This window comes from Perca fluviatilis, chromosome 1 (genome assembly GCF_010015445.1).
Source record: "Perca fluviatilis chromosome 1, GENO_Pfluv_1.0, whole genome shotgun sequence".
Taxonomy (NCBI): domain Eukaryota; kingdom Metazoa; phylum Chordata; class Actinopteri; order Perciformes; family Percidae; genus Perca; species Perca fluviatilis.
Genome location: NC_053112.1, coordinates 2,288,219 through 2,301,910, shown reverse-complemented (window position 1 = coordinate 2,301,910; position 13,692 = coordinate 2,288,219). Strand labels below are relative to the sequence as shown.

General features: G+C 42.3%; 1 protein-coding gene across 2 annotated transcripts in view; it reads left to right on the top strand.

The window, feature by feature from the left end:
- The window catches only part of LOC120566094 (calpain-1 catalytic subunit-like), a 31,127-nt gene that overhangs the window by 676 nt on the left and 16,759 nt on the right, over positions 1 to 13,692 (top strand). Inside the window, exons 2-6 of one of the 2 annotated variants that reach the window (XM_039812361.1) lie at positions 2,205 to 2,235; positions 3,450 to 3,690; positions 5,655 to 5,724; positions 9,050 to 9,168; positions 11,919 to 12,052. In XM_039812361.1, the coding sequence (XP_039668295.1) occupies positions 3,451 to 3,690; positions 5,655 to 5,724; positions 9,050 to 9,168; positions 11,919 to 12,052 (563 nt within the window). In that variant the 5' untranslated portion in view covers positions 2,205 to 2,235; position 3,450. The remainder of the gene's footprint in view (positions 1 to 2,204; positions 2,236 to 3,449; positions 3,691 to 5,654; positions 5,725 to 9,049; positions 9,169 to 11,918; positions 12,053 to 13,692) is intronic. The other variant, XM_039812353.1, reaches the window with a different exon arrangement.

Genomic DNA, 13,692 nt, shown 5'->3' with positions numbered 1-13,692 from the left:
GAAGTACTCAGATTACTGCAGCTACAGTACCAATACCACCGTTATATTGTCGGCTAGTTTACTTTAGAATCAAACATCAGATTTATAAACTACATGTAACTAGTAACTAAAGTAACTAGTAACTAAAGTAACTAGTAACTAAAGCTGGAACAGATGAATGTAGCGGAGTAACTAAAGTAACTAGTAACTAAAGCTGGAACAGATGAATGTAGCGGAGTAACTAAAGTAACTAGTAACTAAAGCTGGAACAGATGAATGTAGCGGAGTAACTAAAGTAACTAGTAACTAAAGCTGGAACAGATGAATGTTGTGGAGTAACTAAAGTAACTAGTAACTAAAGTAACTAGTAACTAAAGCTGTAACAGATTAATGTAGAGGAGTAACTAAAGTAACTAGTAACTAAAGCTGCAACAGATGAATGTTGTGGAGTAACTAAAGTAACTAGTAACTAAAGCTGTAACAGATGAATGTAGCTGAGTAACTAAAGTAACTAGTAACTAAAGCTGGAACAGATGAATGTAGCGGAGTAACTAAAGTAACTAGTAACTAAAGCTGTAACAGATGAATGTAGAGGAGTAACTAAAGTAACTAGTAACTAAAGCTGCAACAGATGAATGTTGTGGAGTAACTAAAGTAACTAGTAACTAAAGCTGTAACAGATGAATGTAGCTGAGTAACTAAAGTAACTAGTAACTAAAGCTGGAACAGATGAATGTAGCGGAGTAACTAAAGTAACTAGTAACTAAAGCTGGAACAGATGAACGTAGCGGAGTAACTAAAGTAACTAGTAACTAAAGCTGGAACAGATGAATGTAGCGGAGTAACTAAAGTAACTAGTAACTAAAGCTGGAACAGATGAACGTAGAGGAGTAACTAAAGTAACTAGTAACTAAAGCTGGAACAGATCAATGTAGAGGAGTAACTAAAGTAACTAGTAACTAAAGCTGGAACAGATGAATGTAGCGGAGTAACTAAAGTAACTAGTAACTAAAGCTGGAACAGATGAATGTAGCGGAGTAACTAAAGTAACTAGTAACTAAAGCTGTAACAGATGAATGTAGCGGAGTAACTAAAGTAACTAGTAACTAAAGCTGTAACAGATGAATGTAGTGGAGTAACTAAAGTAACTAGTAACTAAAGCTGTAACAGATGAATGTAGTGGAGTAACTAAAGTAACTAGTAACTAAAGCTGGAACAGATGAATGTAGTGGAGTAAAAAGTCCAATATTTCTCTCTGAAATGTAGCGGAGTAGAAGTAGAAAGTGGCATGAAAACAAAAGACTCAAGTAAAGTACAAGTACCTCAATATTTGGACTGAAGGAGAGTACTGGAGTACATGTACTTAGTTACTTTCCAGCCCTGACCCAGAGAGCTTTCAGAGCAGCTGATTGGACAGATAATCTTATTATTTATTTAGTCTGAGAGGAGGTTCCTGGAAGAATGTGTCTCTTACTGTAAAGATGCTGAAATATTAATTTATTAATGCAGACGTTAAAACCTCTCTGGGTTGTTTACGTTTCTTTAAACCAATCACAAAGCTCGTGGGCGGGGCTAAGCTCTGGATGCGGCGACCGCGGCTCTGCTAACTCTTTTTTAAGATAATTTTAAAATAACTTTTAAAATAAAAGTTTGCTAGCTACAAGGTTGTTGTTTTCTCCTGAAGAGAAGGGAATTTGAGGTGACAGGATGCTAACGAGAGACTAACGAGATGCTAACGAGTTGCTAACAAGTTGCTAACGAGAGACTAACAAGATTCTAACGAGATGCTAACGAGTTGCTAACAAGTTGCTAACGAGAGAGTAACAAGATTATAACGAGAGACTAACGAGTTGCTAACGAGAGACTAACAAGTTGCTAACGAGAGACTAACGAGAGACTAACAAGATTCTAACAAGAGACTAACGAGTTGCTAACGAGATACTAACAAGAGACTAACGAGTTGCTAACGAGTTGCTAACGAGAGACTAACGAGTTGCTAACGAGAGACTAACGAGAGACTAACATGATTCTGTAATGTCAATACAGTAAAAAGCTACAAAACCAAGTTGGTTCACTGCTTGCTACAAGTTAGCATCAAACACAACAACGGCTGTCACTTGAATGGTATTTAGAGCTAACGTTAGCTATCAAACAATCACATCGGGTAGTGACCGTATTGGTCCACCACTTTACAACATCTAACCACACTTCCTGTTTCCTGTCAGCTTCCTACGAGCCCATTGGACGAAGATACAGGTACAAACCTCTGCATGTTTCTGATTGGTCTCTCTGGCCAACAGCAGTTTACAGTGTGTCTCACATGTTTCCCTGTTTGTCTGTATACTCTTTTGTTATTGGATTAAACATGTTATAAGCATGTTATAAGCATGTCTGTTTCTTTTATGCATTTTCCTGACAGGTCAGTCTTATATTGAGGAAATAATAATAATAATAATAATAATAATACATTTTATGTATACAGTTAATCTGCCGCTGTAACAAAACTCTTCAGATATCTCCTGACCTAACCCCTCAAATATGAGCTAGTTGTGTATATGCTGCATGTTTCAGTTTGATCTCGGTCTCCATACACTGGTCTGTGTGTGTGTGTGTATGAATAATATGTGTGTTTATAATGTTTGTGTGTTTGTGTTTTATTTATGTTATGCGTGTATGTGTGTATTTTATGTCTTGTATTTATGTGTGTTTTGTGTGTTTTATGTGTGTTTTTATCTATCTTGTGTGTGTTTTTTTGTTGTGTATATGTTATCTATTATTATGTGTATCTATCTATTTAATTTTTGTTTTTTTAATATGTTAATATTATGTGTTATCTGTATGTATGTTGTATAATATATTTATTTATGTGTATTTTTATTTGTATTAATGTTTATCTATGTATTTGTGTGTTTATAATGTATATGTTTATCTATGTATGTGTTTGTGATATGTATTATCTATATGTAATAATAATATTATGTGTATTAATATTTATATGTTAATATGTATATTGTTTATGTGTGTGTGTTATGTTTATTATTATTATTGTGTATGTATTTAGTAATGGTAATAATATGTATGTGTAATAATATTATGTATCTATTGTAATAATAATGTGTGTGTAATATGTGTGTGTTTATCTGTGTGTGTTGTGTGTGTGTGTGTATTTATCTGTGTGTGTGTGTGTATGTGTGTGTTTATCTATGTGTTCATTAATATGTGTGTGTTTATCTGTGTGTGTGTGTCTTGTGTGTGTGTATGTGTTGTGTGTATATTGTGTGTGTGTGTATCTATTTGTATTTTTGTTGTGTAATATGTGTTTGTCTGTATGTATGTGTGTGTGTGTGTGTGTGTGTGTGTGTTTGTCTGTGTGTTTGTCTATTGTGTGTGTGTGTGTGTGTGTGTGTGTGTGTGTGTGTGTGTGTGTGTGTGTGTGTGTGTGTGTGTGTGTGTGTGTGTCTGTGTGTCAGAATGTTTGCCGGCGTGTCCGGGCGGATCCAGAAGGACCGTCAGCGTGCCGAGGGTCTGGGCTCGGTGCAGCAGGCCGTACGCTACCAGAACCAGGACTACCAGGCCCTGAAGGACCAGTGTCTGCAGACCGGGTCCCTGTTCCAGGACCCGGCGTTCCCCGCAGAGCCCGCCTCTCTGGGCTTCAAGGAACTCGCTCCGTTCACCGCCAAGACCAGAGGCGTGGAGTGGAAAAGACCCACGGTAAGAACCACACTCTGGAAACTAGACGGGACACAGAGAGACAGAGACACACAGAGAGACAGAGACACAGAGAGAGACACAGAGACAGAGACACAGAGACACACAGAGAGACACAGAGAGACAGAGACACAGAGACACAGAGAGACAGAGACACAGAGAGACACAGAGAGAGACAGAGACACAGAGACACACAGAGAGACACAGAGAGACAGAGACACAGAGAGAGACACAGAGACAGAGACACAGAGAGACAGAGAGACAGAGACACAGAGACACAGAGACACAGAGAGAGACACAGAGAGACACAGAGAGACACAGAGAGAGGGAGACACAGAGAGACAGAGACACAGAGAGACAGAGAGACAGAGAGACAGAGAGACACAGAGAGACAGAGAGACAGAGACACACAGAGAGACAGAGAGACAGAGAGACAGAGAGACACAGAGAGACAGAGACACAGAGAGACAGAGACACAGAGAGACAGAGACACACAGAGAGACAGAGACACAGAGACACAGAGACACAGAGACACAGAGAGACAGAGACACAGAGACACAGAGAGACAGGAGGGAGGACACAGAGAGACAGAGGACAGAGAGACACCTGGAGGACAGGAGACACAGGAGAGACAGAGGGACAAGAGGACATAGAGAGACAGGGAGACACCCGGAGAGACAGAGACCACAGAGACACATAGAGAGACAGAGAGACAGAGACACAGGAGAGACAGAGGACACACAGAGAGACAGAGACACAGAGACACAGAGACACACAGGAGGAGACAGAGAGACAGAGACTAGAGACCAGAGACACAGAGACAGAGGACAGAGAGACCGGAGACAGAGAGAACAGAGACACAGAGACACAGGAGACAGAGACACAGAGAGACAGAGACACACAGAGAGACAGAGACACAGGAGACACAGAGAGACAGAGACACAGAGGTCAGGAGACACAGAGAGACAGAGAGACAGAGACACAGAGACACACAGAGAGACAGAGAGACAGAGACACAGAGACACACAGAGAGACACAGAGAGACAGAGACACAGAGACACAGAGAGACAGAGACACAGAGAGACACAGAGAGAGACAGAGACACAGAGACACACAGAGAGACACAGAGAGACAGAGACACAGAGAGAGAGACAGAGAGACAGAGACACACAGAGAGACAGAGAGACAGAGAGACACACAGAGACACACAAGAGACACAGAGACACAGAGTGACAGAGAGACAGAGAGACAGAGAGACACAGAGAGACAGAGACACAGAGAGACAGACAGAGACACACAGAGAGACAGAGACACAGAGAGACAGACAGAGACACAGGGAGACAGACAGAGACAGAGAGAGAGACAGAAACACAGAGAGACAGACAGAGACACACAGAGAGACAGAGACAGAGAGAGAGACAGAGACACAGAGAGACAGAGAGAGAGACAGAGACAGAGAGACAGAGACAGAGAGAGAGACACAGATACACACAGAGACACAGAGAGAGAGACAGAGACACAGAGAGAGAGAGAGAGACACAGAGAGAGAGAGAGAGACACATACACAGAGACACAGAGAGAGACAGAGACACAGAGAGAGACACAAGAGAGAGAGAGAGACCTAGATACACACAGACCGAGAGAGAGAGACAGAGACCGAGAGAGAGAGAGAGAGACACCGGATACACAGAGACCGAGAGAGAGAGAGAGAGACACAGAGAGAGAGAGAGAGACACAGATACACACAGAGACACAGAGAGAGAGACAGAGACACAGAGAGAGAGAGAGAGAGACACACAGATACACACAGAGACACAGAGAGAGAGACAGAGACACAGAGAGAGAGACAGAGAGACAGACACAGAGAGACAGGATGCTAGTTTTATAACTGACTAAAACCGTCTGTCTCTGAGTGTTTTAAGGAATGTGATGTAACACAGACGGGCGTCTCTGATTGGCTGTTTCAGGAGCTGACAGAGAACCCTGAATTCATTGTGGGCGGAGCCACGAGGACAGACATTTGTCAGGGAGCGCTGGGTGAGTTATACTGACTGTCCCTGAACGCACCACAGACAGACAGGCAGGCAGACAGGCAGACAGGCAAGCAGGCAGACAGTTTAAAAACTTTAGGCCTATTTCTAAATTGCCTTTTATTTCGAAACCTTTAGAAAAGGTTGCTGCGAGCCAGCTAAATACAGTTTTGGATTCTCATGATATCTTTGATAAGTTTCAGTCTGGCTTTCCTAAAAAAACATTCAACTGAGACTACTCTCCTTACGGTCTCTAATGATAGTCTGATGGCTGCTGATGGGCTACATGTCCTGTGCTGGTCCTACTAGATCTCAGTCAGACAGACAGACAGAGAGACAGACAGACAGACAGAGAGACAGGCAGACAGACAGAGAGAGAGAGAAACAGACACAATAATGATAGTTTGATGGCTGCTGGTGGGGCTACATGTCCTGTGCTGGTCCTACTAGATCTCAGTCAGACAGACAGACAGAGAGACAGACAGACAGACAGACAGAGAGACAGGCAGACAGACAGAGAGAGAGAGAAACAGACACAATAATGATAGTTTGATGGCTGCTGGTGGGGCTACATGTCCTGTGCTGGTTCTACTAGATCTCAGCGCAGCGTTCAATACTGTTGGACATGTTGCACTCTGATTGATAGACTGAAAACAACCGTGGGCATTTCTGGATCAGCTCTGGGCTGGTTTTCTTCCTATCTTTGAGACAGGAGTTTCTCTGTGTCCATATAACATACATGTCAGACTCTGCTCCTCTGTCTTGTGGTGTGCCCCAAGGTTCTGTGCTTGGCCCCGTGCTATTCAGCCTGTATATGCTTCCTCATGGAAAGATTATTGGTAGTTTTGAAGATATATCTTACCATTGTTATGCTGATGACATCCAATTATATTTATCTTTTAGCCCTGATAGGCTGGACAAACTGTCCTTGTTGCATAATAGTTTAGCCTCCATTAACAAATGGATGGCTGTTAAATTCAGACAAAACTGAGGTGATGATCTTTGCTCCTGACAACATCACCCCTGAGATTAGGCAGGTCGTTGGGACTCTATCACTCTCTGACTGTAATGCTGGGCGAAATCAGTCATTACTGACAAATCTGTGTGTTTTAACAGTCATGTGAAGTCTGTGGTTTGTTCCTGTTTTCTCCATCTCAGGGACATTGCTAAGATTAGATCTGTGGTTTCTAAAGAAGAGATGGAGATGCTTGTTCATGCTTTTATTTCATCTCGTTTGGATTATTGTAATGTATTGTACACTTGTTTAAACAAATTATCCATGGACAAACTGCCAGTCGTACAGAATGCAGCAGCAAGACTTTTATCTAAGACCAGCAGGGGATCACACATTACTCCTGTGCTTAAGGCTCTTCACTGGCTACTGATTGGTTTTAGAGTGCATGTTAAAATCTTAACCATTACCTATAGAGCCTTACATGGCCAAGCTCCCTCCTACATCCTGGACCTATTGCACGCACACACTCCTGGTCGCTCTCTGAGGTCTTCAAGCCAAGACCTTCAACTGATCCCAGTTGTTTTTTTTCACTGTAAAGCACTTTGTGACCCCTCTTGTCTGTGAAAGGTGCTCTATAAATACAGTTTACTTACTTAGAGAGAGACAGACAGACAGACAAACAGACAGACAGACAGAGAGAGAGACAGACGGACAGAGAGACAGACAGACAGGCAGGCAGACAGACAGACAGAGAGAGAGACAGACGGACAGAGAGACAGACAGACAGGCAGGCAGGCAGGCAGGCAGACAGACAGGCAGGCAGGCAGGCAGGCAGAAAGACAGACAGACAGACAGAGACATCTGTCAGGCAGCGCTAGGTGAATCCTTAACTAATCTATTATTCATAATGTTTATAACATCTCTTGACAAATGCACGTTGTTTTCTTTGTATTTCCTGACGGGTTTCCGCTGTTTCACGTACGATGCCACCGTTCCAAGTTGCATTTGATGACGAGGCGTAACAGGATCTTCCCACAGCGCCTGAAGGCAGCACTCCGACCGTAACGATCGGTTATTGATCTGAGAACGGTCTGAGGCTCCGTCAGCAGGAAACATTAGCAGCTTAATGCTGTTGTTGTTGTTAGCTTAGCATTAGTGTGTCCCCAGAGACCCTCAGAGTCTGTTCAGGATACCGGAGACATTAGGGAGGAGACATTAGGGAGGAGACGTTAGGAAGGAGACATTAGGGAGGAGACGTTAACAAACATTTCCTGTAAACATTCCCAAACATCTGCTCGTCCAATCAGGGCCGTCTGAAGATTATCTCCACGAAACAGATGAAGTGTAAGCATTAAAGTGCTCATATTATGCTCATTACATACATACGTTACATGGTTTGATTTTCAGAAAACACCATATTTTTGTTGTACTGCACAGGGGCGTCTCCAGGACTTGAGGAGATTCAGGGCTTAGCCCAGACCCATTTAAATAAACTGAATGCAATGCAAAACAGCAATAGGCTTGTCCAGCTTGTTAATAGTCGGTGTATGTTCATTTCAGATGGCCAGTTTGTAGATGTAAGTTAGATGGCACCAACATTTGGTCTAATCATAACTGGTCTGGCAACCTAAAGGCCAGATGTGCATGGTGACTTATGATGGGGGGGTCCTCCTGCAGAAGATTTTGAACACTTCATTTCCTGCATTCAGGTGAATTTGTATGCACCTATTTCTATCTTTTTCTGAATCAATATGCTGGAAATATCTTTTTGTAAAGGGAAACATAGATTACACTCCAAATATAAACCATAATGGAATATATTACAGTAAGGCTGTCAGGCTTTCTGTATTACTTTCATCTATTTACTCTCGTTTGGTTCGACTTTATATCTGAGTCAGCACACATGTAGCCTAGGCATCGTTTACTCTTCCCTCCTCTTTTGCGTCTTTTGTTGGGGAAGTAACCTCCTTAAAGTGCTCATGACAATTATTCACCTCAGTGATACATTATTCATTTTAATGAATTAATAAACCAGTATGCGCAGTAGCTAGGTCAGGACTACTAGCCAGTCAGAAGCAGAGTATGAGGGCAGGCCCTGACAGTACCTAGGTAAGGACTACTAGCCAGTCAGGAGCAGAGTATGAGGGCGCGTCCTGACAGTACCTAGGTAAGGACTACTAGCCAGTCAGGAGCAGAGTATGAGGGCGCGTCCTGACAGTACCTAGGTAAGGACTACTAGCCAGTCAGGAGCAGAGTATGAGGGCGCGTCCTGACAGTACCTAGGTAAGGACTACTAGCCAGTCAGGAGCAGAGTATGAGGGCGCGTCCTGACAGTACACTTCTGCTTTAACTCTGGATGTTTCTGGATGTTTTCCAGGAGACTGCTGGCTGCTCGCTGCCATCGGTTCTCTGACTCTGAACGAACGTCTGCTGCATCGCGTCGTTCCTCACGGTCAGAACTTCGGCCACGATTACGCCGGCATCTTCCACTTCCAGGTGAGACGCCACCTGCTCGTGATGCTTTCAAGGCAGGAGTTTATGTTTCTGTCTTTAAAGGTCCCATGACATGCTGCTCTTTGGATGCTTTTATATAGACCTTAGTGGTCCCCTAATACTGTATCTGAAGTCTCTTTTATATAGACCTTAGTGGTCCCCTAATACTGTATCTGAAGTCTCTTTTATATAGACCTTAGTGGTCCCCTAATACTGTATCTGAAGTCTCTTTTATATAGTCCTTAGTGGTCCCCTAATACTGTATCTGAAGTCTCTTTTATATAGACCTTAGTGGTCCCCTAATACTGTATCTGAATTCTCTTTTATATAGACCTTAGTGGTCCCCTAATACTGTATCTGAAGTCTCTTTTATATAGACCTTAGTGGTCCCCTAATACTGTATCTGAAGTCTCTTTTATATAGTCCTTAGTGGTCCCCTAATACTGTATCTGAAGTCTCTTTTATATAGACCTTAGTGGTCCCCTAATACTGTATCTGAAGTCTCTTTTATATAGACCTTAGTGGTCCCCTGATACTGTATCTGAAGTCTCTTTTATATAGACCTTAGTGGTCCTCCTCCTATACTGTATCTGAAGTCTCTTTTTATATAAACCTTAGTGGTCCCCTAATACTGTATCTGAAGTCTCTTTTATATAGGCCTTAGTGGTCCCCTAATACTGTATCTGAAGTCTCTTTTATATAGACCTTAGTGGTCCCCAATACTGTATCTGAAGTCTCTTTTATATAGACCTTAGTGGTCCCCTAATACTGTATCTGAAGTCTCTTTTATATATGACCTTAGTGGTCCCCTAATACTGTATCTGAAGTCTCTTTTATATAGACCTTAGTGGTCCCCTAATACTGTATCCGAAGTCTCTTTTATATAGACCTTAGTGGTCCCCTAATACTGTATCTGAAGTCTCTTTTATATAGGCCTTAGTGGTCCCTAATACTTTATCTGAAGTGTCTTTTATATAGACCTTAGTGGTCCCCTAATACTGTATCTGAAGTCTCTTTTATATAGACCTTAGTGGTCCCCTAATACTGTATCTGAAGTCTCTTTTATATAGACCTTAGTGGTCCCCTAATACTGTATCTGAAGTCTCTTTTATATAGACCTTAGTGGTCCCCTAATACTGTATCTGAAGTCTCTTTTATATAGGCCTTAGTGGTCCCCTAATACTGTATCTGAAGTCTCTTTTATATAGACCTTAGTGGTCCCCTAATACTGTATCTGAAGTCTCTTTTATATAGACCTTAGTGGTCCCCTAATACTGTATTTGAAGTCTCTTTTATATCGACCTTAGTGGTCCCCTAATACTGTATCTGAAGTCTATTTTATATAGACCTTAGTGGTCCCCTAATACTGTATCTGAAGTCTCTTTTATATAGGCCTTAGTGGTCCCCTAATACTGTATCTGAAGTCTCTTTTATATAGACCTTAGTGGTCCCCTAATACTGTATATGAAGTCTCTTATATATAGACCTTAGTGGTCCCCTAATACTGTATCTGAAGTCTCTTTTATATAGGCCTTAGTGGTCCCCTAATACTGTATCTGAATTCTCTTTTATATAGACCTTAGTGGTCCCCTAATACTGTATCTGAAGTCTCTTTTATATAGTCCTTAGTGGTCCCCTAATACTGTATCTGAAGTCTCTTTTATATAGACCTTAGTGGTCCCCTGATACTGTATCTGAAGTCTTTTTTATATAGACCTTAGTGGTCCCCTAATACTGTATCTGAAGTCTCTTTTATATGAGCCTTAGTGGTCCCCTAATACTGTATCTGAAGTCTCTTTTATATAGACCTCAGTGGTCCCCTAATACTGTATCTGAAGTCTCTTTTATATAGACCTCAGTGGTCCCCTAATACTGTATCTGAAGTCTCTTTTATATAGACCTCAGTGGTCCCCTAATACTGTATCTGAAGTCTCTTTTATATAGGCCTTAGTGGTCCCCTAATACTGTATCTGAAGTCTCTTTTATATAGGCCTTAGTGGTCCCCTAATACTGTATCTGAAGTATCTTTTATATAGGCCTTAGTGGTCCCCTAATACTGTATCTGAAGTCTCTTTTATATAGACCTTAGTGGTCCCCTAATACTGTATCTGAAGTCTCTTTTATATAGACCTTAGTGGTCCCCTAATACTGTATCTGAAGTCTCTTTTATATAGGCCTTAGTGGTCCCCTAATACTGTATCTGAAGTCTCTTTTATATAGACCTTAGTGGTCCCCTAATACTGTATCTGAAGTCTCTTTTATATAGGCCTTAGTGGGTGGCCTTGACCAACTACCACTTTGCTCGTTTGAAAGCCATGATGTGTCTCTCTCTCTCATGGTTGGGCCAAGTTCTCTGGGTGGGCAAAGCAGAGAAAGGGGAGGTAACCTTGCTCATTATGACCTCATAAGGAGAAGATTCCTGATTGGTCCATCTGAGCTTTCATTTTCTCAAAGGCAGAGCAGGATACCCAGGGCTCGGTTTACACCTATCACCATTTCTAGCCACTGGGGGGCCATAGGCAGGCTGGGGGAACTCATATTAATGTTAGAAAACCTCATAAAGTGACATTTTCATGCCATGGGACCTTTAAAAACAAAGAGAAGGATGGTTTACAGACAGCAGTTACTTTAAATTCATTTATATTGATATGTTTGTGATTGACTCACTTTCACTGATACATTTATGTCTGCCTGTCTGTCTGTCTGCCTGCCTGCCTGTGTGTCTTCCTGTCTGTCTGTCTGTCTGTCTGTAGTTCTGGCAGTTTGGGGAGTGGGTGGACGTGGTGATTGACGACCGTCTGCCGGTTAAAGATGGAGAGTTGCTGTTCGTCCACTCGGCCGAGGGGAGGGAGTTCTGGAGCGCTCTGCTGGAGAAAGCCTACGCCAAGTAAGACCAGCCAGGGATTCAAACCCACAACCTCCTGTTCACTACCCCTAACCCTTAGGCCAAGTAAGACCAGCCAGGGATTCAAACCCACAACCTCCTGTTCACTACCCCTAACCCTTAGGCCAAGTAAGACCAGCCAGGGATTCAAACCCACAACCTCCTGTTCACTACCCCTAACCCTTAGGCCAAGTAAAGACCAGCGAGGATTCAAACCCACAACCTCCTGTTCACTACCCCTAACCCTTAGGCCAAGTAAGACCAGCCAGGGATTCAAACCCACAACCTCCTGTTCACTACCCCTAACCCTTAGGCCAAGTAAGACCAGCCAGGGATTCAAACCCACAACCTCCTGTTCACTACCCCTAACCCTTAGGCCAAGTAAGACCAGCCAGGGATTCAACCCCACAACCTGTTGACTCGAAAGAGTTTAAAACCAACTTTACGTTTCTCATGATACTCAGAGGCTTTTCCTCAATTATAGTAAGAAATTCCACTGTTTCCTGTGTGTTTCCTGTGTGTTTCCTGTGTGTTTTCTGTGTGTTTCCTGTGTGTTTCCTGTGTGTTTCCTGTGTGTTTCATGTGTGTTTTCATGTGTGTTTCCTGTGTGTTTCCTGTGTGTTTCCTGTGTGTTTCCTGTGTGTTTCATGTGTGTTTCCTGTGTGTTTGATATGTGTTTCCTGTGTGTTTCCTGTGTGTTTCCTGTGTGTTTGATATGTGTTTCCTGTGTGTTTCCTGTGTGTTTGATATGTGTTTCCTGTGTGTTTCATATGTGTTTCCTGTGTGTTTCCTGTGTGTTTCATATGTGTTTCCTGTGTGTTTTCCTGTGTTACGTGTACGTAGTGTTGTGTTTTTTCTGTGTGTTTTCATGTGTGTTTCCTGTGTGTTTTCCTGTGTGTTTCCTGTGTGTTTTCATGTGTGTTTCCTGTGTGTTTTCCTGTGTTTTCCTGTGTTTCCTGTGTGTTTCCTGTGTGTTTCCTGTGTGTTTTCATATGTTTCCTGTGTGTTTTCATGTGTGTTTCCTGTGTGTTTCCTGTGTGTTTTCATGTGTGTTTCCTGTGTGTTTCATGTGTGTTTCCTGTGTGTTTCCTGTGTGTTTTCATGTGTGTTTCCTGTGTGTTTTCCTGTGTTTTCCTGTGTTTCCTGTGTGTTTCCTGTGTGTTTTCATATGTGTTTCCTGTGTGTTTTCATGTGTGTTTCCTGTGTGTTTCCTGTGTGTTTCCTGTGTGTTTTCATGTGTGTTTCCTGTGTGTTTCCTGTGTGTTTTCATGTGTGTTTCCTGTGTGTTTCCTGTGTGTTTCCTGTGTGTTTTCATGTGTGTTTCCTGTGTGTTTCCTGTGTGTTTCCTGTGTGTTTTCATGTGTGTTTCCTGTGTGTTTCCTGTGTTTCCTGTGTGTTTCCTGTGTGTTTCCTGTGTGTTTTCATATGTGTTTCCTGTGTGTTTCCTGTGTGTTTTCATGTGTTTCCTGTGTGTTTCCTGTGTGTTTCCTGTGTGTTTCATGTGTGTTTCCTGTGTGTTTCCTGTGTGTTTTCATGTGTGTTTCCTGTGTGTTTCCTGTGTGTTTCCTGTGTGTTTTCATATGTGTTTCCTGTGTGTTTTCCTGTGTTTTCCTGTGTGTTTCCTGTGTGTTTTCCTGTGTTTT